The 27,876-nt window shown below is 36.9% G+C and overlaps 1 protein-coding gene across 1 annotated transcript; it reads left to right on the plus strand.

Moving 5' to 3' along the window:
- The first annotated feature begins 58 nt into the window (after nt 1-58).
- LOC128031192 (high affinity nerve growth factor receptor-like) lies at nt 59-24,464 on the plus strand. Its single transcript, XM_052619446.1, has 17 exons — nt 59-316; nt 6,343-6,417; nt 6,517-6,588; nt 8,761-8,829; nt 9,014-9,165; nt 10,653-10,795; nt 11,051-11,189; nt 14,174-14,506; nt 14,600-14,617; nt 15,044-15,099; nt 15,186-15,288; nt 17,311-17,475; nt 17,546-17,676; nt 18,255-18,427; nt 20,398-20,638; nt 20,918-21,076; nt 24,263-24,464. The coding sequence occupies exons 1-17, from the start codon at nt 138-140 to the stop codon at nt 24,446-24,448; spliced, it is 2,394 nt and encodes a 797-aa protein (XP_052475406.1). The 5' UTR covers nt 59-137; the 3' UTR covers nt 24,449-24,464.
- Nucleotides 24,465-27,876: the final 3,412 nt, after the last annotated feature.

The raw sequence follows: 27,876 nt of genomic DNA on the forward strand, positions 1-27,876 counted from the left end.
TGGCTCAGTAGCTCAGCTCCTGGATGGGATCATAACCCTGAGTGCTGGCCAAGAGAAGAGCCGCTTCTCCTCACATACAGAGTTCCTGCTGCAGGGTGGAGTTTCCCCCAGAATAACAAACTCACTCGAACCTCACCATGGCTGACCGTAGGGTGGCCCCGGTTTTGGCTATGATTCTCATCCTGGTTGCACCAGCCCTGAGCGGATGCCCAAGCGCCTGCCGCTGCTCCTTCGCCATGCTTCAATGCCTGGAGCCAGACGGAATCACCAGCATCCCTGCATTGGCAGCACAGGAGAGCGAAAACGTGACTGAAATGTAAGTTGTGTTTGGTGTTCTGGCAAGTTTACAGTTAGATGCTTGAGAAAAGTTGTGTGGAAGTTCAGCGCTTGATCTTGGAAGGAGATGGAATGGGTAGCGAGTTCAATCAAACTGATTGGTCTTCATGAATTTTCATGGAGAATTCTGTGCATTTGGATATTTGTGCATGGTGTAGCCTAGTGGATTTTTCCTGGCAGACCGTTCCAATTATCTTCAGCATTTATTGCTTTTAAATGCATTTCATTTATTTTGTGGAATCTGAATGTAATGCAATGAAAGCAGAAATTTCTCAAAACAAGGCAATGCTTGGGAACTAGGACTGGAGGAAAGGCCTGGTGCTGCTGAGCGGTGTGCAGCTTCTCTTTAAGTGCCTTTAAGAGTGTCAGGTACATAATCTATTCTCGGAAATGGTGAGAAAACATCTCCATGTTCATGTGTGTTTAGTCAGAAGGATGGTTCCCTGAGGTGTAGGACTTGAGATCTGTTTAGTGCACTTCATTCAGAATTGTGTTTATATCACTATAGCACTCATGTTTATAGTAGGAAACATAATCGCCACACCTTTTACAATCATCGCAGTTTCATGCATTCTCTCTTGCCCATCCCTTAGGTGTAACCAATGCAATACTGAAATGGAAAGAAATGCTAAAAAAAAGCCAGATAACTGGTTAAGTCTAAGTTAGTTTACCATATCACCATAAAAAAAAGCTATTATATTTAAGAATATTTATAGTAAAAACAATATTCTTCTCATATGTAAGACATAATTTTTTTTTAATGCAGTGATGCATGTCATTTTCATATTATTTTGTCCATTTGGGGTATTTTATGATATTTACTTAATGTTTATTGCATTATTTTAGTGGTATTCAGATGTGTTTTACCTTGATTGTATTTTTTTGGATCACAATGTGAGTTGGCCATATTTATTTTTGGTCACAGATGCTGAAAAGCCCATTTCTGATGAACTGTACATCATCATACGCATCATGTATTATTATGCTGAAGAGTTGTCTATGCTTGTTTAAGGTCTGGCTCTCTTGGTTCTTTAAAAGAGATGAGACATAAAAAAAATATATCTATATATAAAAAATTGTTTTTTGCTGCGTATATGGAAAAAAGTAAGAAAAGTAAAAAGTTAGAACCTGGGTTTAAATCCCAAGCTAATATATCATGTTATAATAAATCAAGCTTAAACTGAAACGGAAGAGATCAACATGCAATTTCATTGTAAAGAAAAAGAGCAGCTTTGACATTTTTGTTAATAATTCCTATTGTTTTCTATGGAGAAAAAAAGTCATGCGTTTCAAACATGAGAATAGACAGATATCGATAAAAGGTTTCAATACAATTTTATACATACCAATGGCTTTATTTTTTCCTTTAAGGCCAACACTTTACCTACAATGATAATACAACATAGTTACATACAGTATATATATTTTTTGGGAAGTTGAATTGACATCTACCAATCAATCTAAAGTGATTAATTTAATTATTAGGATAACTGTTTGTAAAACATAGTTTCCAAAATGCATCACACAATGTCTGATGTCATCATCACTGCATTTTTAGTTCTGTAAAGTTGCCACTGTTGTTTTCCTCAGTACACCTGCTCAAGTGCGATTCTCTGAACTCCGTCTTACATTTACTACTAGCATTCAATCAATAAATGAGAATGCACTTTTGCCAAGTGTTTACACAGAACACTTTGTTCCAATAAAGCCCCCCAGCATTTAGCCATATTATTCAGATGGGCACAGTACAGAGGTACAGTGCTTCTACCAAGAAGGAAAACAAGAGACCATTAACTTCATGCCATTGGCAGAAATACATCATTCATCATGCTGTAAATTCCATTCTGTGAATTGGTCACAAATGCACTGCTGAAAACAATAGATGAAATATTGCCCACTCGACTCGATTCAATAAGCCAAAGCAGTTTGAGATGTCGTCCCACCTGCTCTGTAATTGCATTATGGCTCTCTGGGTCAATCTGACGCTAATAAATATCCGTTTGTGCTTCTTGAATACAACTGGACAGAATCACAGATCAAAAGATTCCAATAAATTCTGTAGAAATGTCTTTAGTTATCAGCATATATATTAGAAAAAGATTATTATGTACAGTTTAGAGAAGATTTAAGGCAGCAACATTATTATCAGCATGACTGTACAGTGAAAAACAACTGGTGTAGAATTTACTTGAAATGATTTTTACTAAGAAATTGCTAGTAAATTTCACATATAATTACAAAGAAATAAATGAATTAATTTGCAAATGCTTGAAAACATCATATTGAATTGAATTTAGTTGGATGTGCACTTTAACATCATATGAGTCTGTAAATACTGGTTTACAAAAAGTATTTCTGAGATAAGTTCTGTGGTTTATTTAGCTTTTCCTATGTCAAGTGCTACTGTAAGTTGACACTGCCCTGCAGAATGAAATATTCTAGATGATTAGAGACACCATGGCGCACAAAACCATGGCAACACCATGGATGGTTTTGAATAGGTTTTTTTTTTTTTACTTTGTACTGAATTAGGGAACACGTCATATGATGTATGCCTATTGTCAATACATCTCTATATAGTTTGATTCACTGAGCCATTGTGGAGAAACCATTTAAACTTTTCTAAAATAAAAATAATAAAAGTTCTCCTTCCTGGAAGTACAAAATGCTTTTCGACGAATCTGTGTGGAAATGAAAAGTAATTGATTTCAAAATACTTCACTCATGCTTCATGCCTCATATAAACGTCTGCAAGGGAACATTACTATTTCATTTAACTCAAAGAGACCTGGCATTACACACTTCATGAGTTTTAGAGTGGAGATAAAAAAAAAGTTTCTAGTTCTATATGTACTCATGTGAACATTAAAGCATTTTAGCATTTATTTAAATATCTAAATGCATTCAAATATATTTTATATACATAAAATAATGCAATCTCAGTAAGGCTTCACTATAATGAAAATCCTCGTTACACATTGGGTTACATATTGTAATGGGTTACATGTTGTAACCCTCGTTCCCTGAAGGAGGGAATTGAGACGTAACATCAGTGACTGACGAAATGGGTATTTTGCCAGAAAGACCTATCTACTTTGAGTGTAAACTAAATGAGCCAGAGCACATTGGCATGAGATGATTGCATCTAGCTGCCGCTGATCGCAGTCTGAGTATAAATAGGCAGCAGACTGCATATTCATGTTTTGGCTGAGGAGCCAAGCCGTTGACCAAGTGCTAATTTTCATTTTCGATGTCACGTCGGTGACCGGCGAATTGGTAATTCCTACCAAAGCGCAATGAATGCTGTCCCTTCAGGTGTCCTGTGCGAGCCTCATGTGCCCCTTTTTGGAGTAGGCCGGTAGGGATACTACTTTTTCCGTAGCACTACCCACTTAGTGAGATTAGATAACACTGGAAAAATTTACCTTTTCCACTTGGAACAGGAACGTTGAGGAAGCACCATCCTTCCCGAAGGAGGTTTCAGAAGCATTTACACATATGGAAACCGTTTAGGTGCATATGGAAGATGTGGAGGTGATTGCAAAATTCTTGTGAAATTGCAGAAATTCAGCTGGGAAACATGGGATCTGAGGCTATGCTGTGGACTGACTGGGATGACCCGGATTGAGACATGTAAGGACACATCATTCAGGTCTATCACTGCAAACCAATCTTGGAGATGTATGCACCCAAAGAAGTGTTTCTGTATCAACATCTTAAATGGTAGACTGTGAAGGGCCTGTTTGTAACCCACTGCCTTCTTGGGAACAATGAAGTAGAGGCTATAAAACCCCATCTTCACATTGGCTGGAGGGACCGGCTCTATCACGTCCTTTGCCAGCAGGACTGCGATCTCCGGATGCAAGACAGGTCATCAGATGCCTTCACTGATGTGAAGCGGATGCCTCTAAACTTGGGGGTACACCAGGTGAATTGAATCGCACTGCCAATTCTGATGATCTAAAGGAGCCAGCAAGACGGTATGGCCAGTGATAGCAAGGCTTCCAGATACTGTACAAGTGGTACCTTCTTACCTGCAGTGGGGCAGCAAAGTGGAACTCAGGGACCCGGATCAGACAGCTTGTTGGCTGACCAAAGTGGGGTCCTTGTGTGCAGAGCCCATATTTGACAGCACTTTCGACCTGCTCAATGCTGCTTGCTGGCGACAGAGGACGATGAGTGAGAAACGGCACTGGACCGTCCACAACTCTTTTGAGACCCAGAAATAGAGGAAACCGCTCTTTTGTCAAGATTGTGGACACCACCAACTGTGAGTCAGTGGTGGGACAAACCAAAACAAAAGATTTTCTGCCTGGCCCTCCTCTGGGGGATGGAGTGGCACATTCAGCATCTCACAAAGAGCCGCTCCCTTTATCTCTGGGTTGCCTGTCACAGGGCCTCTTGCTCTTGCGCTTACCACCAGGTTCGGCGGGTGCCCGGACGGGCTGGGTGGCTGCCCTCCCACTGGCTCTACAGCGCTGCTTTGGTGGAGGCAGCAGCAGCCCATCGGGAAAGGGTGATGGTTCCTGGCAGTAAAAGGTGCCATCCAAGGCCTGGTGAGCTTCTCATGCATCTCTGGGAAGAGTCATCCAACCTCAAGGGCTCGGGACATGGAGTGGAGTTTGTCTCCACTCAAACCCTACCCTCTCTGTGGCCCAAGAAAGCACAGCCATCATCTCTGGATCCAATTCAGGCTTTGCTACCATCCTGGAGGGCCGCAGCACAGCTGAAACTTCCTCTCCAAAGAGCTCTGGCTCGCTCTTCGATGCAGTGATCAATATCCGATTGCCGGAAGGAGCCCCAAAGGATATGGCTGATATGCTCCTTTCAGAGGGCCCAGCAAGTTCCTGAGGGAGTTCAACTACTTGAGGAGTGCTAAAGGAGTGAGGGACCCTTGGAATTTGGTTCCTCGGAAGAGTCTGCACCACTGTGATCCTGAGACTACCCAAGCTACTGCCTGAAGTAGTCCTCTCCTGACTTCTGCCTAGATCGAGCCTCCACTCCTTTTGAGGTAATGGAGCCTGAACCGCAACTCTGAGATGGTCATCTTTCCACAATGAGAACATGACGCATCCATGAATGCAACCTCAGCATGCTTAACACCCTGGTATGTGAGGCAGCGATCATGACCATCACCCACCACCAGGTAATGACTGAATCCAGAAACACATGAGTGAAACAGCTTCAATACCAAGATTCAATATCATCCTTACAAAGACGCAGTGTTGAGTTGGCACAGGCGCAACATCGTGTTTAAAAAGACATGCCCACCCGTGAATGATCTTTTATGGAAAAAGGCTCTTTTAGCATGCTGAAGCACACAGGGGAACTGGCCGCCTTTAACACAAACAGGGGGTAGTGCAGCCTGATGTGTGCAACCCACTTGACACAGGAAAATCAACCACTGCTGTAGTGCTATTCCGCCAGCACAAGAATCTCCCAGAGAGCATGCTGAACTCGTCCGTTCACTCAAAGCTTGGCAGGAGCAGAACGATGATATTGCTTGGTTCCGATGTGAAAAACTGATTTTGCTGTGCATCTGCTGCCTATTTATACTAGTGCTGTGATCAGTGGCAGCTGGATGTAGTCATTGCATTGCAATGTGCATTGACTCATTTGGTTTACACTAGAAGTAGATTGGTCTCTCTGGCGATATTTCTAATTCATCGATCATTGGTCATTTTTCAACAAAGCACGATAAGCCTTAGTCAACAAGAAATTCATAGTCAAGAAGAAATTCAAAACTATTTTACTTTCATAATGTAACATGTTTGTGATTCAAAAAAGATAATCACTGAAAAAAATAATTAAATGTAGGATGTGTATTAATGAAAAGTGGGAATTACATACCAGAATGGAGTCCAGTGGTTGTATAGTTAATGTAACACTAACATATGGTAAATAGTTTCAGATTTGAATAAATAACATTGATTATTAGAGGGACCTATTTTCATGCAGCATTATTTTAGTTGAATTTCAACCTGTTGTTTCATTTCAACCCTCTAGCTACATAGAGAGTCAAGAAAACCTGGAGAACATCACAGACATAGACCTCACCAACTACAGAGAACTGAAGAACCTGTAAGTATATCACAATCTACAAAAGATGTATAAGATTCCAAAAGATTTTCAAGTAACTTATGATTTCAATGAGACTTTGCATTCATATATGTATTTCAGGACAGTCACAGATTGTGGGTTGGTACACATCTCTGAAAATGCATTCCAGCATAATTTTAAACTGCAGTATGTGTGAGTATTCTTCAGATATATGACTGGCCTTCCCACAATACACTTGGGACTCAGAGCTTGTATCTGTCAATCATTTCAAATCCTCTTCACTCCTGATAAATTAAGCTGTTTTATTGGTCTCAGGTGGTAAAAACCCATTTAAACACATTTAAAGTTAGTCATCAACCAAATAAATACTGAGGAAAACATTTCCACATTTCACATCCAGTAATCATTTTAATGCATTAATTGTCCCATAATTCAACAGGAAATTTGCAGAGATAATCACATATTTCAAGAGCATAATAACAATCTGAAAAACCGTGTTTGGTGAGTTGGAGGAGACTTTATAAAATCAGCTTGGCTCATGAATATTAATTACATAACATGACATCCAGTAGTTCTTCCTGATTTGCTTTTTGCAATATATATTTATATATATATATATATATATATATATATATATATATATATATATAGTAACTGGATGAAAAAATAATATCATATTAGTCTGGAAATTAAATGAGGGTAAGTGCATTATTACTTAATTTCTGGGGAATAATTAATTACATTTAGGGGAATTATTAATTAAATAATAATAATAATAATCCCCCCCCCCCCCAAAAAAAAGGGTTTCTGAGCCATTCATTTCATGAAAATCTAATCATCCTTCATTTCATGTCATAAACCTGTATGCAGTTATTTTTTATACAGACTTAAACATTTTGAATAGTCCCCATATTGAATTCTTTCTAATGCATGTATTTATATCTACTTTTTTGAACTGTTGTTGGATGGAGAAAAAAAAAACATATCAGTTTTGGAATGACATGAGGACGATTACATGATAAAAAATGTATAATGATTTTTTTTTTCCAAAAAAGTGGGGCTACAGTTGATGTCATTTAAATCATGTATGCAACAAATCAAACATCACATTATAGATCCTCCTTATAGAACCTCCACAGCAAATGTCTTGGAATAAAGGTACATAACATAAATCAGTCTAAAAACAGAGTTGTAAAAAAGAATGTTTTACTCGAAAATACTGTTCAAAATTGTATGTTTTATTCAATGTGTTACTCAATTCTTCGTCATTGTGAAACTTACTAGCAATTTATGAGTACAAATTTTGTATTTTTTTCATTGTAGAAGCATAACTATTTTCAAATCATCCTTTTTAAAACTCAAACTAAAGATCGGACATCTATTTCCTCCCGAAGGGAAGATTTGTAATCATGGCATCAACGAAACACCAACAACATTAGTTGAAAGGTTGTTGACCCTTATCTCCACTATCGTGTAATCGTTATCTCTCAGTGTGTGACATTCCCACTGTTGTAGATGTGGGGGAAAGCGTCACACAGAACGGGGGAACTGGAGGGTTCTGGTGAAACATGAGAGCATATCCAGCAGTCACCTTTTACTCGCTCACTTTGGCATATTATTGACAACTGATGCATAATAAATATACTCCACTAAGGGTCCATTATCACGCAATCAATATTTCACAGAGGGAGAATCTCTGAGAGTCTGTGTCTCTGCGAGCATCTTGTGGCGGTGGGGATTTACAATATAAAACTCAGAAACATAAATGAGTCTATCTTTTATTCGCCTGAGCCACCTAGCATGGCTTCGGCTTTTTTAACCCACTGCCTCCCCCTCTTCTTGACGCCAGCTGCTATTCTCAGATGCTCTCTCCCTACAGTAGAATTGAGCTGTAATAGATAGGCCCCGATGGCCGACCCATCTGACATTAACTTTTGGGAGTAGGGAAAACAAATATTTGAACCCTTGCTGGCCCCCATTAGCCCTGCCACAGAGAATCTATATGTGCAAATCCATCAATGTTCCCATTTTTTGATTTTAGCTTCCATCTCGCAAATTCAATTAGACAGGACAACAAATATCTCTGAATCAGAAACCTTGAATTGAGAAGTTTTCTGTTCACGAGCAAAAACTTGTTCTAGCTTGTCTGTGAGAAAGAGAAGATATTCACTCAACTAATTAAGCTTGAGTCCATTTGTCAGCCAATACAGAGAAATGCGTGCCAGTGTTATTAAAAAAAATGCAGTGCTGCTATGAAATATTTTGCTGCATTGTATCTTGTTACTGCCGCTCATGTATGAGGTTTGAGATTTATACAAACTACTAAGCTTAAATATTGCTTAAATATCTTCTCTTCTCTTACAGAAACCTGGCCTCAAATTTTCTGGTTCACATCAGTTGGAGGGTGTTCCAGTCGGTCCCTCTGTTGAGTCTGTGAGTAACACACTGCACGGAGATTTACAGTTTTATACTCTGCTGGTGATTTGAGACCGAAAATGTGAACAATTTACCTCTGTCTGAAAAGTTGAAATGATAGATCTGAGGTCCTGCGCAAGTATTATTTTTCTGAAACCATGAAATAAGCATAAGAAATAACACCTGCTTCTCTTTTGCACAGAATCTTGAGGGACAATCAGCTCACCTGCTCATGTGACATTTACTGGCTTCAGCAGTGGCACAGAAAAAGACAAAGCGACACAGATTCTCAACAAAACTGCATTTACAATGGCAACAACATTCAGCTGGATTCATTTGAAATGGATAACTGCAGTAAGCGCTCTTATCTGGAATGAAACCTATTTCAGGATAAAGTGTGTTATTTTACCCGTTTAAAATTAAGAGAAAACAAACAAGCCATTCATAAACTGATTTCCCCCAAAACTTGGGATTGAGGTTTTCAGTTGACTGACCAATGGCAAGTGTTTAGGAAACCTGTTTGAAATAATCATTATCTATAATTAATTACATACTTTAAATTTAAGATATTGAAACAAAATTGTCATGATGGATCAGGGGCGGATCTAGAAAAATATTGATGGGGTGGCGAGAAGGGGGCAGGAATTTTTGAGGGGTGGCAACATATGCCAGACATATATAGGCTATATATACTGAATTTAGTCACAGTTATCACAATTTGATGATAAATATATGTGCACACTACAAAAGGACACAAGCTATCATTTACAAACCTAATCTCATGCAATCAATGTCTTGCATTTGAAACAGTTCATACAAGGAATAAGTGACCATACCCCATAAGCACCACCACACTCAAGAATGCATACAGTATGCATCAACATGTAATTAAGAGCATTATAAAAGGTTCAGTGTTATCAATATGTCAATTTATCATAAGAAACACAAGAGTCAGTTTGGGGATTGCAAATCATTTGAATCAGTTCGGGAGTTCGTAGCGGGATCGCGAATCATTTGAGTCAGTTATGGGGATCGCGAATCATTTGAGTCAGTTCGGGAGTTCAAAGCGGGTTGGCGAATCCTTTGAGTCAGTTTGGGGATCGCAAATCATTTGAATCAGTTCGAGAGTTCGGAGCGGCTTCGCGGATCATTTGAATCAGTTCTGGAGTTCAAAGCGGGTTCGCGAATCATTTGAGTCAGTTTGGGGATCGCAAATCATTTGAATCAGTTCGGGAGTTCAGAGCGGGATCACGAATCACGAAAGATTCGCGCTCGTAAATTTTCAAATTGGCCATAACTTTTAATTCTTTGCTGCCAACTGGGGTGGCAAGGCTTTCTTTTAGGGTGCCACCCCGGTAGATCCGCCCCTGTGATGGATACTTTACAATATTACACTCACCATTGTTCAATAATAAATCTGAAGTCTCTTATACTGAGGCTGAATAATTTATTTGATCAAAAATACAATGAAAACTGTGAAATATTATTACAATAAAAAAAACTGTTTTCTATTTGAATATGCTTTGAAATTTAATATATTCCTGTGATGCAAAGCTGAATTTTAAGCCTTTAGTGTCACACCATCCTTTAGAAATCATTCTAATATTCTGATTCGGTGCTTAAGCAACATTTCTCATTATAATTAATGTTGGAAACAATTGTCCTGCTTAATATTTTTGTGGAATTTCTCATATTTTTTTCAGAATTTTTTGATTAATAGAAAGTTCCAAAGAACAGCATTTATCTGAAGTAGGCACATACCTTATATTGTGATATTTCCTGATCTTCTTCCCCTTCATTTTCTTTTCTTTCTCAATGTCCTTATGTTTTGTGCTCTGAAGGCATTCCTGAGGTCACAATTCACCCATCGACACTGACCACTCAAGAAGGTGGAAATCTGACCTTTACCTGCCTGGTGACTGGAGTACCAACACCGACGATCCGCTGGAGAACAGAGCACCTACAGTCCAGCTGGAACCTGCAGGTACATGACACTGCTTTCAGATAAGGAGTAGTGGGATATAAAAAAACAAGCAAAAAAAACCCTTTTGTTGTAGCATTCCTCACTTTGGGCAATGAATATGTAAAAAATAAAAAATAAAAAAAGAACTCGGTTGAAAGGACTCTTGTTCAAGCCCCTTACCCCAGTCCACTAAAATCTGGTAGTTGCAGGACTTCGAGAAAAGTTGTTTACTTTGTCATTCAGTTAAATCTTGCCTATATCCATCCTTGTCCGCAGCAGGGAATCTGGGGTTCAACCCTGGAGCTGGTTCTCCAAATGAGGAACGTGTCATCTACAGACAACCTGCACAACCTCACCTGTGAGGCGGAGAACCGTGCTGGAATGGGAGAAGCCATGGTGCAGATAGACATTGAATGTATGTGCTGAAACTTTTCTGTTCTTTCATTTCTGTCAATTTAAAAAATAATAATAATTTTTTTTCCGTTTTGCATAAATGTGAATCAGTGCATATTTTAATTGAAATGCAACTGCAGATGAGATGTCTATGCAAAATAAAATAAAATAAAAAATAATAATAACTTTTAAATTAAATTTAAAAAAAGAAAGTCACCCTGTAAAATATAAATTATGTTTTTATATTATTATCATTTTAATTTTCAGTAATTTTGTAATGTTCTTTTGTCATTTTTTTAATTGTGTGATATTTTTTTATTTCATTTTAATGCATATATAGTTTTATTTCAGCTTTACTTTCAGTTATTTTTAGTACATCAAGATAAAATTAAATGATAAATGTATCTCCAAATGTTTAAAAAAGCTAATTATAATAATAATAATATATGTATATGTAATATATGTTGTTTTAATTAAAGTTTAAAACATTTTTTTTTAATTTTTATTCTTCATTTAGTCTGATAGTAATTTTGTCTTATAGTTATTTCAGCTTTATTTTACTAAAACATTTTTTTTTAGATGTATGCTTTTAATAGTTTCAGTAATAGATAATAGTTTAACAGTAATAGATAATAACCCTGCTCTTAACAGCAAGCAACAGCATTGCAAGATTTTCATCGAAAATCCTCCCATTTGACCGCACTCCACACCACAGCAGTTATCACTGTTTATCACCTCCTCTTCAGAAAGAAGAAAAACAGTGCTTGACTTCAGACAAATGTATAGCCATCAGGGGAGCGATAATGACTGTCAGGAAAATGGGATGATAACCGTCTTCAGATCTTGTTTGTTCTCTACTAATGGATTTCTCTTCCCCATAGTCCGGAAATATAATTGTGAGGACTGATTGGCAGATTGAAAGTGTGCTAGATGCCAGTCTATCAGAATCATGTGACTGGTGGATAACGGCTCGTCAACGGCCACTGCTTAATTAGCAGAGCGGTTATAGCAACATGCTCACAAAATCCAGCAATACGCGCAGGCATAGTTCCAATCAATACCCTCTTTTATTAAACCCAGATGCCAGTTGATAATATAATTCCCCAGCATTAGTTATGGCTTCAGCATATTGTACTCACTGCTAACTGTAGCTCCAGATGATGAAATTCACCTAAAGCCCATCCACCTCCACCGCTACCCAATGGATTCAACAATTTAATTCCTTTTAATAACCACAATTAGTGGAAATCACAGATGGCTCTGGAACTCAACCGTTAACATGGGGTCGGTGTAACGAGGATGGTTTTTAAGTGTGAGCTCTAGGCCATGACACAAATGACTGCGATTCTTCATCCCAAGCACTTTCCGCAGACAGGGTCACGGGTTAAGAGCAGAGAAATGGTTATGAAGCAGAAAGCGGGCTGTGTGCATCAGCATGTTCCCCCGGCTAAAAGAACCGTTTCCTGCATCCCACCTTCAGCAGGCTCTCAAGTACCTCATGTGGTTAGGACCCCTAAACAGACAGGGATTTATTATTTATAACAGGTCAACAGGTTTACTGTAAAGATGGAGCACATTGATTCGTGGAAAAAATTATGACGGATGTACCAGTCATTTGAGCTATTCTGAAGAACAGGTACTGGAGATAGAAAAGCTTTATCCATGGAGGAACATTACGTGAGCTACTTTGATTGAGCTTGAATGCCAAATACAGCAATTATTTCAAGCAGCAACCGATTTTACATTTATGTAAATGAGCAGTGATGCAAATCAATGACTACAAATAGGAATGCACACAGCTTGCTGATAGAGTTGTAACCATGTGACAACTACAGACTAAAGGAATTTAATCACTGTCAGTAATTAAAAATATTAATATAGTATAGATTTTAAAGTATATATATTGACACATTATATATTTTAATGCCAATTTTTAAAATAGTTATTATGATCATCACAACAATTTTTATATTGATATAGGCCTAGCATATATATATATATATATATATATATATATATATATATATATATATATATATATATATATATATATATATATATATATATGTATATATGTATATATATATATATATATAAATATATATATATATATATATGTATATATATATAAATATATATATATATATATATATATATATATATATATATATATATATATATATATATATATATATATATATACATATATATAGTATGTATTTTTAGGTGATTTCAAAAACAGTATATATGTAATAATAATAACAATAATAATAATAAAATTAAATACTATTTTTTAAATTAGCTTTATAATGTATACTGCATTTTTTAAGTCCTCATTATAATAAATTATAAATTAATAATCCACTTGGAAGTTTCTTACATTTTCATATACAGTATATAAAGGTTGTTGCACATTAAAAAAAAACAACAAAATAAAATAAATAAATAAATGAAAAAGAAATGCTAAAACACACATGTACACGTACACACATGCATAATCATAAAAAAATATTGAAAATATACATTTTGAAATCTGCTTTACAATTGTTTTTTATTTCAGTAAGAAAAGATAAACATTATTGTACCAGTAGTTTTAATAGTTGCCTTTTTTATGCACAAATTGTTCTTATGTAACTTATAAAATCTATTATTTTATAAATATTCTTTTCTATTATAATCAAAGTTAATAATTCAGTTATTTTATAATAATAACTTCAACAAAAATAATTTGCATTTAAATGCTTTTCTGCTATCGCTTTTTTTGCTATCTGCTATCGATCATATTGCACACACAACTCTGACAGGCACTCTTACACTTGAATTGATCTTCAATATTATTATCTCTTCCTAACTCCAAGATTATATAAAAATGTATCTAAATCTCAAAATAGGCACAATAAATAAATAAATAAATGAATAAAAGTAAATATCAAATATCGGCCGATACTGTGACTGTGAATGATGTCTCGCTGCACACGTGTGAACTCATTCCCCATGTGTGTTTAGTTCCAGTGCGGATCTTGTTTCTAAAGGACCCAGAATCACAACATCACTGGTGTTTTCCATTCGCTGTGAACAGCAATCCTCCCGCCACCTTCAAATGGCTGTACAACAACCAGACTCTCGTCGAATCACTCTACACCTACACCGAGCTGATCAGAGACGAAGCCGATGGCTCCGTTCAACACGGCTGTCTGTATCTCAACAAGCCCACACACCTCAACAACGGCAACTACACGCTCATCGTGGAGAATAAACTGGGTAGAGACCAGGCTACGGTAAGCTGGAGGTTCATGGACAATCCCTTTGACCCCTTTGACCCGGAGGGCATCATTCCTGGTGAGTGCACATCATCATACAACATGTCATGTGTTTCATAAGCTGTGTGGTGCATTGAGTAATTAATTGTTATAATCTCTCTCCACATGCCAGTTCTCACTGAAAACCCAAGTAAGTTATCAAAATCAAATTCCTTTAGGCCAAATATCAAAATGTCCCAATTTAAAAATGCTAGTTTAGCTCATTCGCTGCACATACTTTCTAAATATATTTGTCTTGCTTTCTAGTAAAAATATATAAGCATTCCTAAATCAAGATGGAAAATGGAAAATGAGTAATAAAAATTGAATGAAAAAGTTGGGTCCGAGAATTAAATTTCAAAGGGAAAACAAGATTTTTCTGTTACTTAATTTTGATAGATTTTTCAGAAAGTAAACACTTAATATCTTAATTATTATTTAATTTATTTACTTCTGTATCTTGATTTTAACAACGTTTAGATATTTGCACTTGAAAACAAAACAAAACATTAAGTTAGAAAGTCATTTTTTTTGCAGTGTTCATAAAGTAACATTTCATTAAATGCTTTAACATCAGCAGCTCCCACTAACCAGTCAACGGAGACGGAGAAACTGGAGAGCACAGTGTTTGGGGTAAGAGTCGAGTCACATATGATGCACAAATTATAACTATTATATTTTTTAATAACTGTTCTCGTTCTAATTTTGCACAATCATAGGTGTCAGTAGCCGTGGGTCTCGCTGTGTTCACTTGCACATTTCTGCTCATCATGGTTGTCGCCATCAATAAATTTGGACAGCGTTCCAAATTTGGCATCCATCGTAAGTTCTACTTCCACATATAATCTTGAAAGTCAAAATGAATGGTGCATGTTATTTCTAATCTTTTTGGTTTTCTTAACCTTGCTTCATACTGCTCTGAAACAACTTTCCTTTTCGGCTGATGTTACAAAACCCACCGAACTATCCATTTTCGCATGTAACGTCCACTTTTCACAATCAAATTAATTCTCAATGGATACAATCAAGCCTCACCCTACATTTTTTTCCTCATTAAACATCCTGTTCAGCTCAGAAGTGCACCAGATTACGAATGAAAAATGACCTTATGTTGACTTTCTATGTATTATCAAAGTCCCTTTCAAGGAAAGTCAGTTTCACTCGACAGCTTTATTTGCAATTTTTTATTTTCAGGCAAGTGAGACCAATTTGAAATGGGAAATGGCAAATATAATTTAAAAACATGCATTTTTTTTCTTATTGAATATCCTGTTTCCCTCAAAAATACAAAATGAGCTGTGATTAATATTTTATTAAGTTTTTATGTATTACAGGCTGATACCATAGTCATAGTCATGTGATCTAAACACAGCCACCATTTGTAGGACAAAACTGCTTTTTCTAGACTACTGAGAAGACTTAATTTCTCTTATTTGTCAAAAGTACGACAATTTAAAATCGTACTTTGATGCTTTTAAAATCCAGATCAATTTGCATCTAATCTAAAGACTAAATCAATTGTATTTTCGCTTAACCAGAAGACTAAATCAGTTTACTTAGGTCTCAGATGAAGATGTTTTGGTCTTGAAGAGGTCTTTAATGGGAAAGCGAGCGAATGCATCGCAGAAACAAACCAGGTGCAGCTAACACAACAGCAGAAGTAGTTAGTGTTAAATGAAAGCCAGAGACAGCACAATCATAGCCCATGCCAAAATGACTTTCTCCAATACTATTTTGGATTCTGAATGAGTTCCACAGGAGGAATTGTGTTGCTTTTAAGTAAAGCACAAAAGGCAGCGAAATACAGTTTCTTTTAAGCTGTAACTTTGTACAGTGTCAGCCTAACAGCTCGGCAAAGTGCAGCCAAGTCTTAATTACAGCATGCAAAGTAAATAGCATCGGGAGCCCCAGCCGCGAGCGAGCCATTAAAGAAGAGTGATGGAGCCAGGCTTTTCAGGTCCACTCGCGCCGCTCAAAGTGCCTAAGTGGACCTGATTGCCTCCCTCCCCTCTCGCCCTCTATCCCCTGCGTTGCTCATCTCTGCCCAGTCTGGGGTCTCTGCGGTTATAGCTTGAGTGGGTTTTGTGATTTGAAGGCGAAGCTTTTGCGTCTAATTCTGCTTTCTAAAAACCAGAGTGATTTGCTTCGGATCAAGTAAACATTCTGCCAGATATCTGTTTAGGTGTTGTCTTGTTTGTGCATCTTGTGAATTTTCAACAACATGTATCAAGGCAAGCGCCAGTAGTACTGCTTCTCACACTTCGGATTTGAACAAACTCCTAGCCTCAAGCATTAAATAACACTGTGAAATCATTTGCGCCACATGATACCTCAAATCTCGCTGCTCGTTGAGGAAAGTTGTAATACTACTTTTTCAAACCAGGGGATTTCAATCTTGAAGTTGCCATGCACCACCAGATATGATCAAACTTTTGACCCTCCCTCATCTAACACACTTGATTCAACTCATCAGCTCATTATAGAGACCGCTAGACTTGAACTGAGTGTGTCTGATAAGGAAGACATACAAAATGTGCAGTGCTGGGGGTCCTCCAGGACAGCTCTGACAACCCCAAATTAGACCAGTGTCCAACTTTAACAGTAAACAGCTGTGAAAGGGTTAAACGTGAGTGGCTGAGAGTATACAAGGAAATAAGAGAGAATGTGATGTCTATTATGTTTTCAAACTATAGAGAGGAAATTGTGTAGAGCACTTCAGATGACTCAGTGATTGCCAATAAGTTAATTAACTTAATATGGGCTCAGGATATAGATGTGAAGAAAGGAAAAGAATACGCAGAACCGGAGCTGCTTGGGAGCCTCTCTCTGTCTGTGTGCCCACAGGATCATCTGTTCTCGGCACTGAGGATGATTTGGCCATATCGCTTCGCTTCATGAACTTCGGTGCGAGTCCTCCATCTTCAGATGATAGCACGCTGGACTCTGGTTTGTCCAGTTTTGTAGAGAACCCGCAGTACTTCTGTGGCATCATCAAAGATAAAGACATGTGTGAGTGTCTCACAATCCCATAATATCAGACTCTGGATTCAGTTTGTACTAAATCAAAGTGATTTTGCAGGTGTCCAGCACATTAAAAGAAAAGACATTGTTTTGAAGTGGGAACTGGGTGAAGGAGCTTTTGGCAAAGTTTACCTGGCAGAATGTGCCAACCTCTGTCCGGATACTGACAAGATGCTGGTCGCTATCAAGGTATGATCATGCCATACGCTATCAGGGCATTCTTGTAGTTCAACATTGTGTAAAGTCTTTTTATGTGCAAAAAAAAAAAAAAAAACTTTTTTTTTTCTTTTTTTTTTTACACCATTTTTTTTTAATTAGCAGCAATAGCTAGAAATACAGCTAAAATACATACAGTAGCTCCATTTCAAATCTTAAGAAAATATATTAAAACAGTTTAAAATAACTAAAAGTGAAATACAAATTAAAGCTATGCAAATGGAAAAAAATACCAAAAGGACAAAAGCACATAACAAAATTACATTTATCAAATTAAAATGACAACTGTAAATATAAAAATATTAATAATAGTATATAAATAATACAAGAAAAACTGTTGCAAAACACATACTGTTGCAAAACAAATATTGTAATGAATTTAAAACTGAAATAGAAAACAAAATGAAGAATTGCTGTTCAAATTTGAATAACAGTCAGTACCATGTTTATCTCCCAAAATCTATTACCTGTGTTAAATTTCTTTAAAAGTGTCCAAATTCTTGAACATTGTATGCTCACTGCATTTTTATATCTGACTTCTTTATGTGCAGACCTTGAAAGTCACCGACGAGTCCACCCGGCAGGACTTCCAGCGCGAGGCCGAGCTGCTCACTGTGCTACAGCATGAACACATAGTGCGCTTCTACGGCGTGTGTACAGACGGAGAACCTCTGGCCATGGTGTTTGAGTACATGCGACACGGAGACCTCAACCGCTTTCTAAGGTCAGTCTAATAACCACCAGCCACTCACAGTGAATTAACTACAGCACCAGCAATGTGGTGCAGCGCTCAGAAACTGAAGAGCTTCCTTGGAGATTCATACATTCTTAGACAACCTTGGAAACACCAAACAAATGTGCACATTTTTCTATTCACATTTTTGATATTGCAAAGAACAGACACTAACCTGTTGCTATAGATAATAGTCTTGCCTGCGTGTCAACTTTCTGCATTTTTTTGGGGGGGGATTACACTCTTAACAATAACAGTTCTTTATAGGAAACTATGATTCCACGAAGAACCTTTAACATCCATCCACTCTTAAAAATAAAGGTTCCATCGGGGGGTGGGGGGGGGGTGGGGGGTTGGGGGACCTTTCAGTGAACAGTTCCTAAAGCATTTTTTTTTCCTAGTCTGAAGAACATTTTAATAATCTAAGAACCTTTTTCCACTACAAAGTACATTTTGTGCAATGGAAAGATTCCATGGATGTTAAAAGTTCTTCATGGATGCCAATAAAGAACCGTTACTTTTTAAGTATAGAGCCTTTCCATTGCACAAAAAAATATATATATATATATTTTTAGATTATTTCAACGTTCTTTACACCAAACTTTTCACTGAAAGGTTCTTTTGGTAATCCAAAATGTTTCATCTTGTGCCATCTCTGTGAAAACCCCCCTTTTTGGAACCTTTATTTTTAAGAGTGTACATGAAAAGTCGCATCAAATTCAAGGCCTTTCGTTTACCACATTTCCATCTACATCCATATTAACATCTGAAACTCAAATCCCAAACCTATTAGAATTGCAATGGAGCCCAATTGCAGATCCAGCTTGTGATTTTCTAGTCTTAATTAAGATGTAGAGTTCACTGAAGTGTGAGGTGGCTGATGGGGGACTGACTGACCATATGTCCAGCACAGCTGAGTCGCGGTGTGTAAAGATCCAGTCTGTTTGCCAGGTGGTTGCTGGGGCCAGATTGGGAGGGGTACATGTGAATGTTTAAGGGGGAGTTGAAATCACATTTTTACGTGTATGGATGCGGCTCCAGTCTCAGCTGCAGCTGCCCCATCCAGCCACCTGCCTGCTAAACTAATAGGGATCACATACGAAACTTCAGAAGACAGGCGAGTGGCAGAGATTTCACATGCTTATATTTGGATGAATGGAGATAGTGGTTTGCACATTAAGGCCTGACACGCAAAGCAATGGTGACCAATGGCGCTTGTGCTGTCATTTAGAAGTTTGCGTTCTGTAAATAAACGAAGCCTTGTGGTGCCATCCCAAAGAGGTTCAGGTGGAATGACGTCCCAATCTCAATTCGTACAGCTGAGTCTTTTCTCATTTTCAAAAAACATCTAAAGACTCATCTTTTTCGCCAGTAGTTAAACAACTAATACTAGCACTTACCTTTCTTTTCTTGTCTATCATATTCTTGAGAAAAAAAAATATAAAAAGCAGCATGCTGCATTGTTGTCACATTGCTAGTGAGTGGCAATTTTTAAGAAAAGATCAAAAGAGTTGTCGAGAAGCTTAGTGGTGGTGACGGTGCTCCCTGCAGCAATCGATCAAGGATGAAATTGACTGCATTGTGGGATACAGTATTCCACAAATACTCTTAAAAATAATGGTTCTTTATTGGCATCAATGGTTCCATAAAGATTCTTCAACATTCATGGAAACCTTCCATTCCACAAAAGGTTCTTCACATTATGTATTCACAATAAGAAAAGTGGTTCTTTTAAGAACTGTTCACTGAAAGGTTCTTTTGGGAACCTGAAATGGTTCTTCTATGACATCATAAAAAATAAAAACCCTTCTGGTCGTAGTGTGCTTTGAATGTATGCTAAACATCAAGAAAAGTTTAGTAGGGTATAACATGCACATAATGCAAAAATAATAAACACATCTCTTTTCTCAGGTTTATGTTTTTAAGAAGCTGTTATATAATGTGCATGGTTTTTCTTACAGGGCTCATGGTCCAGATGCTAGTATCCTGGATGAGATGAAGGTTCCTCTGATGGGTCAGTTGACTGTTCCTCAGATGCTCCACATCGCAGCTCAGATCGCCTCGGGCATGGTGTACCTCGCTTCCCTTCATTTTGTCCACAGAGACCTGGCCACCAGGAACTGTTTGGTTGGAGAAGGGCTGGTGGTGAAGATCGGGGACTTTGGGATGTCGAGAGACATTTACAGCACAGATTACTACAGGGTACAACACTTCCTTTCAATTTCAACTTCGTCTCATATGTTTCTCCTGAAACTAGGACAAATATATTGTAAAAGTGGCTGATAATTTGGTCTGTGTTCATATTGAGATCTCTGACTTGGGTCACAATTTGAGATGCAGTTCAGATCTCTTTAGAAACTGGAGACTTCTCCACTTCTGTATCTCGATAAGGTCTGGGAGAAACATTTGAGACATTAAAAAGATCTAATTTGTGATTTTGTATATGTACAGATTGTAATCTGTTCTCGATCACGTCATCAGGTCGGTGGGAGGACGATGCTGCCCATTCGCTGGATGCCGCCAGAAAGCATCATGTACAGGAAGTTCACCACGGAGAGCGACATCTGGAGCTTTGGAGTGGTCCTTTGGGAAATCTTCACCTACGGCAAACAACCATGGTATCAGCTATCCAACAGTGAGGTAAAGTACCACATTTAACACTCAAAGTTAGCGAACACCATGTGTGGCTGCACAATCATGTGTAGTAAAATGTCAAACTCTTTTATTGTCAGCGTTGAAAACAATACAACCATGAAACAAACTAATTTCAACTAAAAATTACAAATCTTTCATTTACTCTCGAGTCTTTCCAGTATATGAATGAAAAAAAAGGACAATTGTTGTTAACTGATCCCATTTTTGTTTTTTTGTTGTTGTTGTATTTTTAAGGATAAAAATAGTAAACAATGCTATTTAACATATTTAATTTTTCACTCAAATTACACTACCAATCAAACTTTTTATTTTATTTTATTTTCATCTAGAAACAATGCATTAAATCGGTCAGTAAAGTGACAGTATATTGCGATTTCAGTTTCAATGAAAATGTTCTTTTGAACTTTCTATGAATCAAATTCAGCTTTGACCAGGAATAAACTGTATTTTAAAATGCATTCACATAGAAAGCAGTTATTTTAATTTAGAATACAATATTACTGTTTTTAATGTGCATTTGATCAAATAAATGCAGCCATTTAAAAATCTTACCAGTCCCCAATGTCTGGATGATAGTGTACATTCAAACAAAACTCCTGGAATTGGTATCTTTACCTAAATGTTTGTCACATGGTCAGCCAACCTGATCTCACAGCAATTCGTACATATTTTGTAAGGTGGCTTATTCGTACAATTCGTACGACCACACTTGTACAATTTAATTCGATTTTTGCCCAATCGTACGTATTTTACGAGTTGCACAATTCGTATGAATTTGTACGAATGACCTACACCTAACCCAGCTCCTTAACCTAACCGTTAGACAAATCGTATAAAATCGTACGAGTGAGGTCGTACAAATTTGTACAAATAAGCCACCTCGTAAAATATGTATGAATTGGTCGTGAGATAGCGTTGGATCAGCTAGTCAGTAATTAGTAACTGATATAAGCAATCACACAGTAACAGAAGTTCATTCCGATTTGGACACGACTTATAATTCTTTTTGACCAATTCATTTGAACAAGTCATTTGTTCAGGAATGGGACTACAATGTTCCTAATGAGACTTTTATGATGCTTTCGTGGAGTTTGTTTCCTTTTTTTACTTTAACATTCTGCGAAATATCTCCTTTTGTGTTCGAGTGAAGAAAAAAAATACAGGTTTAGAACAACAAGAGAGAAAGTAAATGAATTTTCATTTGACAGCAAACAATTCCTGTAATGTTTACCTGCAATGGCAGAAGTGATTTGGACTGTCTGATGGCATCAGTGCTGGTCAAACAGACAGCTCTTCCCAACCTTCATTGTGATGTGAACATCCATTTTGGACTAGAACAGACCATGATCTTAAGCACTTATGACCAAGAAGATCAATATATTTTTTTCGGTTCCAGAGTGTATCAGAGCTCTCAGATTAGGCACCAAAAAGTGGACTCTGGTGTGACCACAACTGCACTATTACGCTGGAGAGGCCTCTCTTCTTTCAACAGAGAGGTAGATCACCTTCCCGCCGACTCGATTTTAATCCAATTAAACCTCATCTTTGCCTTGGGCCGACGTTGTTTAACCTTGTTAACCTAATCCTTCTCGAGCCATGATGGACACGGCTAATTGTCTAGAGTCTAATTGTTTGGGACGGAGACCGATCGTTCGCAACTTTCCATCTGCGAGGAGAAAGGGTGCCAGACTTTCAGAGGGGTCAATGTGAATTTTTGTTAATTTATTGCAGTGATTGAAAGCCCATTTCTGAATGATGTTGTTTGGTGCTGACAGTCTCTTCACCTCATTTGATTAAGAGGCAATGCTATAAGGGCTTGAAGTCACTGGCGTTTTAAATAGCAACCAGGAATAGCCTTGAAGAGAAGAGGGTGCTTCTTTACAGCCAACCACTGCCTGTGGAAAATAGAGTAAAAGGGGTCAAATCATAAGAAATACAATTTAATAAAATCAAATACATGTACTATGAAAATATACATTAAAGTTTAGAACTTTAAAAAAAAAAACATTAGAACCACACTAGGTTAATCTATATATATATATGTTCTAATGTTTTTTTTTCTAAGTTATATCCATTGCTTCTGCATTCTAAGTCTTGCATTCAATGATGACACACATGAACCAGGATGAAGACGAGGAAGCCGACTCACAATTTTGATGATAAAAGAAAAGAGGAAGTCAATTAGAACTATAGGAAAAACAAAGGGCATGGGGAATTCAAGAGTTTGGAAACTACAGGTGACATCAGCAACCAACGACGACCTGGTCAGTTGAGAAAAACAACAGTAGTTGATGACAGACAAATCATAAAAGCTGTGAAATTGAACTCTAAAATACATGTCTGCAAAATCACCAGCAACCTCCAGAAAGCTGTTGTGATGCACTGTCAATCTACAGGCCGCAGGAGAATTTGACACAGAATTACAGAAGCTACACTGCAAGATGCAAACCTCTGATCACCACCAAAAATAGAAATGGATTCTTCACAAATGTGAGCCAGTAGAGTTTTGGAACGGAGTTTATGGACCAATACGACAAAGATTAACCTTTATCTAAGTGATTGGAAAGCAAGAGTGTGGAGAAAAAAAGGGACTGCAAATGATCCTAAGCATACAACCTCATTTGTAGAGCTTGGTGGAGATGGTGTCATGGTCTCTAGAACAGGATCTCTTCATTTTAATGATGACTTAATGTATGATGGCAGTAGCAGAATGAATTTGGAAAATCATCTTGGCTACCAGTATTAAAGAAAATGCTACCAAACTCATTAGAAAGCACTTCATAATGGATCAGGACAATGACCCAAAACACCCTGCCAGTTCAGTCAAGACTTTATCAGGGCAAAGAAATGTAAAGTCTTATGTTGGCCGAATCAATCTTCAGATTTAAATCTGATTGAATATTAATTTCACCAGGTGAAGAGGAGACTAAAGACAGAAACTAGGAAACAGAAAGCCCTAATAATAAAATGTGACATTCTGTAGTTTTGTCGCGTATTTATCTTTTAATCATATTTGCAAATGTCTTGACTCCACAGCAGAGAAAGAAATTTTGGCAAACAAATTTTATATAAAACAGTTTAAAGTAGCAGAATAAACTATGACTACCAATACCAATCCCATGTTGTTCTACTCATGTGACTGTAAATATGACATATTTGCCCTCTTTCCAGGCCATTGAGTGCATCACACAGGGGCGAGAGCTGGAACGGCCTCGTACCTGCCCGAAGGAAGTGCATCTCCTCATGCAGGGCTGCTGGCAGAGAGAACCACAGCAGAGGCTTGTCATCAAAGATATCTACAGCCGGCTCGTGGCCCTCGTCAAGAACCCGCCCATCTATCTGGACATCCTGGAGTAACAGAACCCTGATGGAACCTGCATGGAAAAGACATGCTTCTGGAAGCAGGCTGTTTGAGGAGGAAAATCAGTGGTGGGTTTTGGACGGACACAAATCACAAACTGAATCACATGATCTGCAGTATGAACGTTTCCGGTGTTTGTTGATGGGTATGTTTTAATCCACTGGAGGTGGAAGATTGTGTCCATGTGTTTCAATTTGAAAAAATAAATAAATTATGATAAATAAAAAATATTAAGAGAGATGGACTGAGTAAATGGACAGTGGATACTCTGATTATGCATTAGTGGAAATTGCTCATGGATCTTCATGACTCATCCTGAAGAGACACTAGACTTTCTATATGAGGATACTGATGTCAAGGTCTTGTAATTAAAGGTTATTAAAGGTGAAGTGTGTCATTTCTCTCAACCCAGTCTAATAAACAGAGACATTGTATAGGTTGATTTTCCCAATAGATGTAAAATCCGTGGCTCTGTTTGTTTGAGCATCTCTGCATGACATAGCAACAGTGCCTCAACCAATGGCATGAGTTTGGGGGCGGGACTTGCTGTTTGTCTGACCAATGGGGAGAGTGGAAACCTTGGCTTGTATTACAGAATCATCCAAACCCATAATCATATTCTATTTATAAGATTTCTTCAGGATTTATGAAGGTCGATTTAAGACTTTTTAGGACTGTTATCAGACTACCAACTGATCACACTGCAAAACACTTACAAATAAAATAATAATAATAATAATGTTCTTTCAAAGTATTTTTTGTCTTATTTTCCGGTGCATATGTCTAAATATTCTTAAATCAAGATACATTTACTTAAGATGCAAAATGACAAAATAAATCTTGTCTTCTGATAAATTAATAAAATTTTTTAGAACAAATATCTACCAGTGAGCTCAATTCAAAGACAAAAAAACATTATATCCCGCAGTTACATATCTGTTCTTGTTTTAAGCGTAACCTCACTTTGTTCAATTTGTCACAAAACCAGACTTCATACCTTCATTTTGCATCTCAAGAAAATGTATCTTGATTTAAGAATATTTAGATATCAAATATAAGACAAAAATACTCAGGAAGAAGATAATTTTTCCTGCAGCATATGCAACATTTAATGCCATGAATTAATAAATTCAAGACTTTCTGCTCCTGGTTTAGAAACTTGTTAATTTCACTTAGGAATTCAAATCTTAAGACAACAATTACAATAGGAGGTTTCTGTAATACAGCTTATTTTAGCATTTGGTTCTCTTAATGTCACATTTATTTCATACTTCACCTTTAACCATCGTGTGCTCCCAAACAAAGACTCTTAATTTGCTGTGGTTTACACGTTGTGCCAATCTGACCGCATTTCTTTTTGGTGTCTTGTGATTCTGGAAATACTACATCAATTTGTTATGTGTGATCCACACATGCATGTATTGTACATCTCTAAATGTTTAACAGCAACATCCTGTTATAGCTCTGAGTTCTGCTTTATTTTCTATATCAAAAGCATCAACAAGGTCAGCAACAACACAACAGTGGAGACACGTGGGCTGTGTAAGGAATGGAGTACTAACTTACTGTATAAGCTATTATTTATTTTAAACCATATAACGTATGGAACGGAAAACATTTCAAGCAGTTGTTGTGTCACATGTTTAAGGCAAGACACTACAGGGGAACAGAGTAAAGATTTGAACAAATCCCCATACTTTTCCCGGTTGATTAATCACAGTGCATTATGACAATTGCTTTGCATTACATGTTTTATGAAATGTTCAAAATTCTAAATCCAAGTTTAAAGTTTTTGAGATTTTTAGCTTTTAACAGAACATTTATCTTATTTTATCAGTCCATAAATTAGAAAATACTGTCGACAGCCAAAAAATGTAAACAAATGAAATAAATCATATTTTTAGAAATAAAATGTTATATATATGTAACATTCCGGCGAGTGAACAAAATACTCTGTAAAAACCTTAATATTTAACTGGATGGTCTGGTGGGTGCCAAAAAAAAAAAAAAAAAAAACTAATTTTGAAAGAGAAAAAATAAAAGATGTGGGTTGTCTTTGAATTCTATAAACATAAATAGATCAAGTGTAATAAAATTAACACTTAAATGTGCACTTTGTATGTTTTGGAAGCAAAATAATCAAAAAATTGACTAGTGCACAAAAAAAAAAATATTTTACACAGTAGTGTCTTGCCTTAATTTTTTAAATGTTACTATTTTCAATATAATTTTGTGTTTAAATGTTTCTTAGAGGTCCATTTCAGTGAATTCTATAAAAATAGCTGGCTACCATGAGTATTATCCATTCATCTCAATGGCTCAGCAGGCGCATGCAGCCCTGGAAGTACACAACATGCATGATGCCATCTTTGCTCCTGGGCTCTCAGTTATGGCCTTATTGTATTTTAGCCATAAATGCCTTCAGATGAATCACTTTAGAGTCACATGCTGCAGTATGCTAGTATGCAATTCCAAACACAGCCGGAAATCCAGCATGATACTGATATAAGGGCAGAGATCAATCAATCAAATACTCATTCATCATACAGCATGCATAGCTGCAGTGGTCACTGTTTACCATTTTATAATTTCATTAATGGGTGCATCACTTTTATGAACTGGGTTTGCCTCGTGTACATAGTCTAGTTACTGAACTGCATTATTTTGTATATTGATTATTTGTGTTTTCTATTTTTATTTTATTTTAAAACTAATCTTACCTAGTGTTTCAGAGATTGAATATTATTTCACAGATACGAGCTGGAAATCTTTACATTTTTAAAGTATAAAATTAAAGATAATTTCTTTTAACATGAATTAATATCAGTCACAGAACGTTGGCATCTGAAAGCTATTTGTTTCATTGTACAAATAAACATAACAATAAAAAATGTACTATAGATTAATTAAACTTAATTTTCTTTCTTTTTTTGGCAGTTTTTGTATGCCATAATATTGTTAATCTCACATTATTTTGGCAAGATGTTCATTTTGTGCTCTGTGGATTACAGTGCAAATTTACCAGAAACTAATGTGTAGAAAATATAATTTCAGTCAACAAACACACCATAGACTGCTATTGTTTTATATAAAACAAAATCTACATACAAAGGTCTTGAGAAATGTATTTTTTGGAAACTTTAAAACCATGTAATGTTATGATGTAAAATGAAGAAGATATTGGATATTCTGCATTATTATGGTCACTAATTATCCTTTGTATAAAAATTTAATTAAAAACAGAAGGGAGAAGGAAACCAATATGGTTTAATTACAGTTCCAACATTCTTCAAAATATCTTCTTTTGTGTTATGCTGAAGAAAGAAGGTCATACAGGTTTGGAATGACATGAGGTTAGTAAATTATGACAATTTTATTTTGGGTGCGCTATCCCTTTAACTGTACAAACATTTTAAACTGAAAC

The sequence above is a fragment of the Carassius gibelio genome, chromosome A16 (assembly GCF_023724105.1).
Source record: "Carassius gibelio isolate Cgi1373 ecotype wild population from Czech Republic chromosome A16, carGib1.2-hapl.c, whole genome shotgun sequence".
Taxonomy (NCBI): Eukaryota; Metazoa; Chordata; class Actinopteri; order Cypriniformes; family Cyprinidae; genus Carassius; species Carassius gibelio.

Excerpts from the sequence above, each read along its gene's own strand:
- LOC128031192 (XM_052619446.1), top strand. The coding sequence starts at position 138 with ATGGCTGACCGTAGGGTGGCCCCGGTTTTGGCTATGATTCTCATCCTG. Across the intron at positions 6,418-6,516 it reads TACAGAGAACTGAAGAACCT|GACAGTCACAGATTGTGGGT; the intron begins GTAAGTATATCA and ends TATGTATTTCAG. Across the intron at positions 18,428-20,397 it reads GACCTCAACCGCTTTCTAAG|GGCTCATGGTCCAGATGCTA; the intron begins GTCAGTCTAATA and ends TTTTTCTTACAG.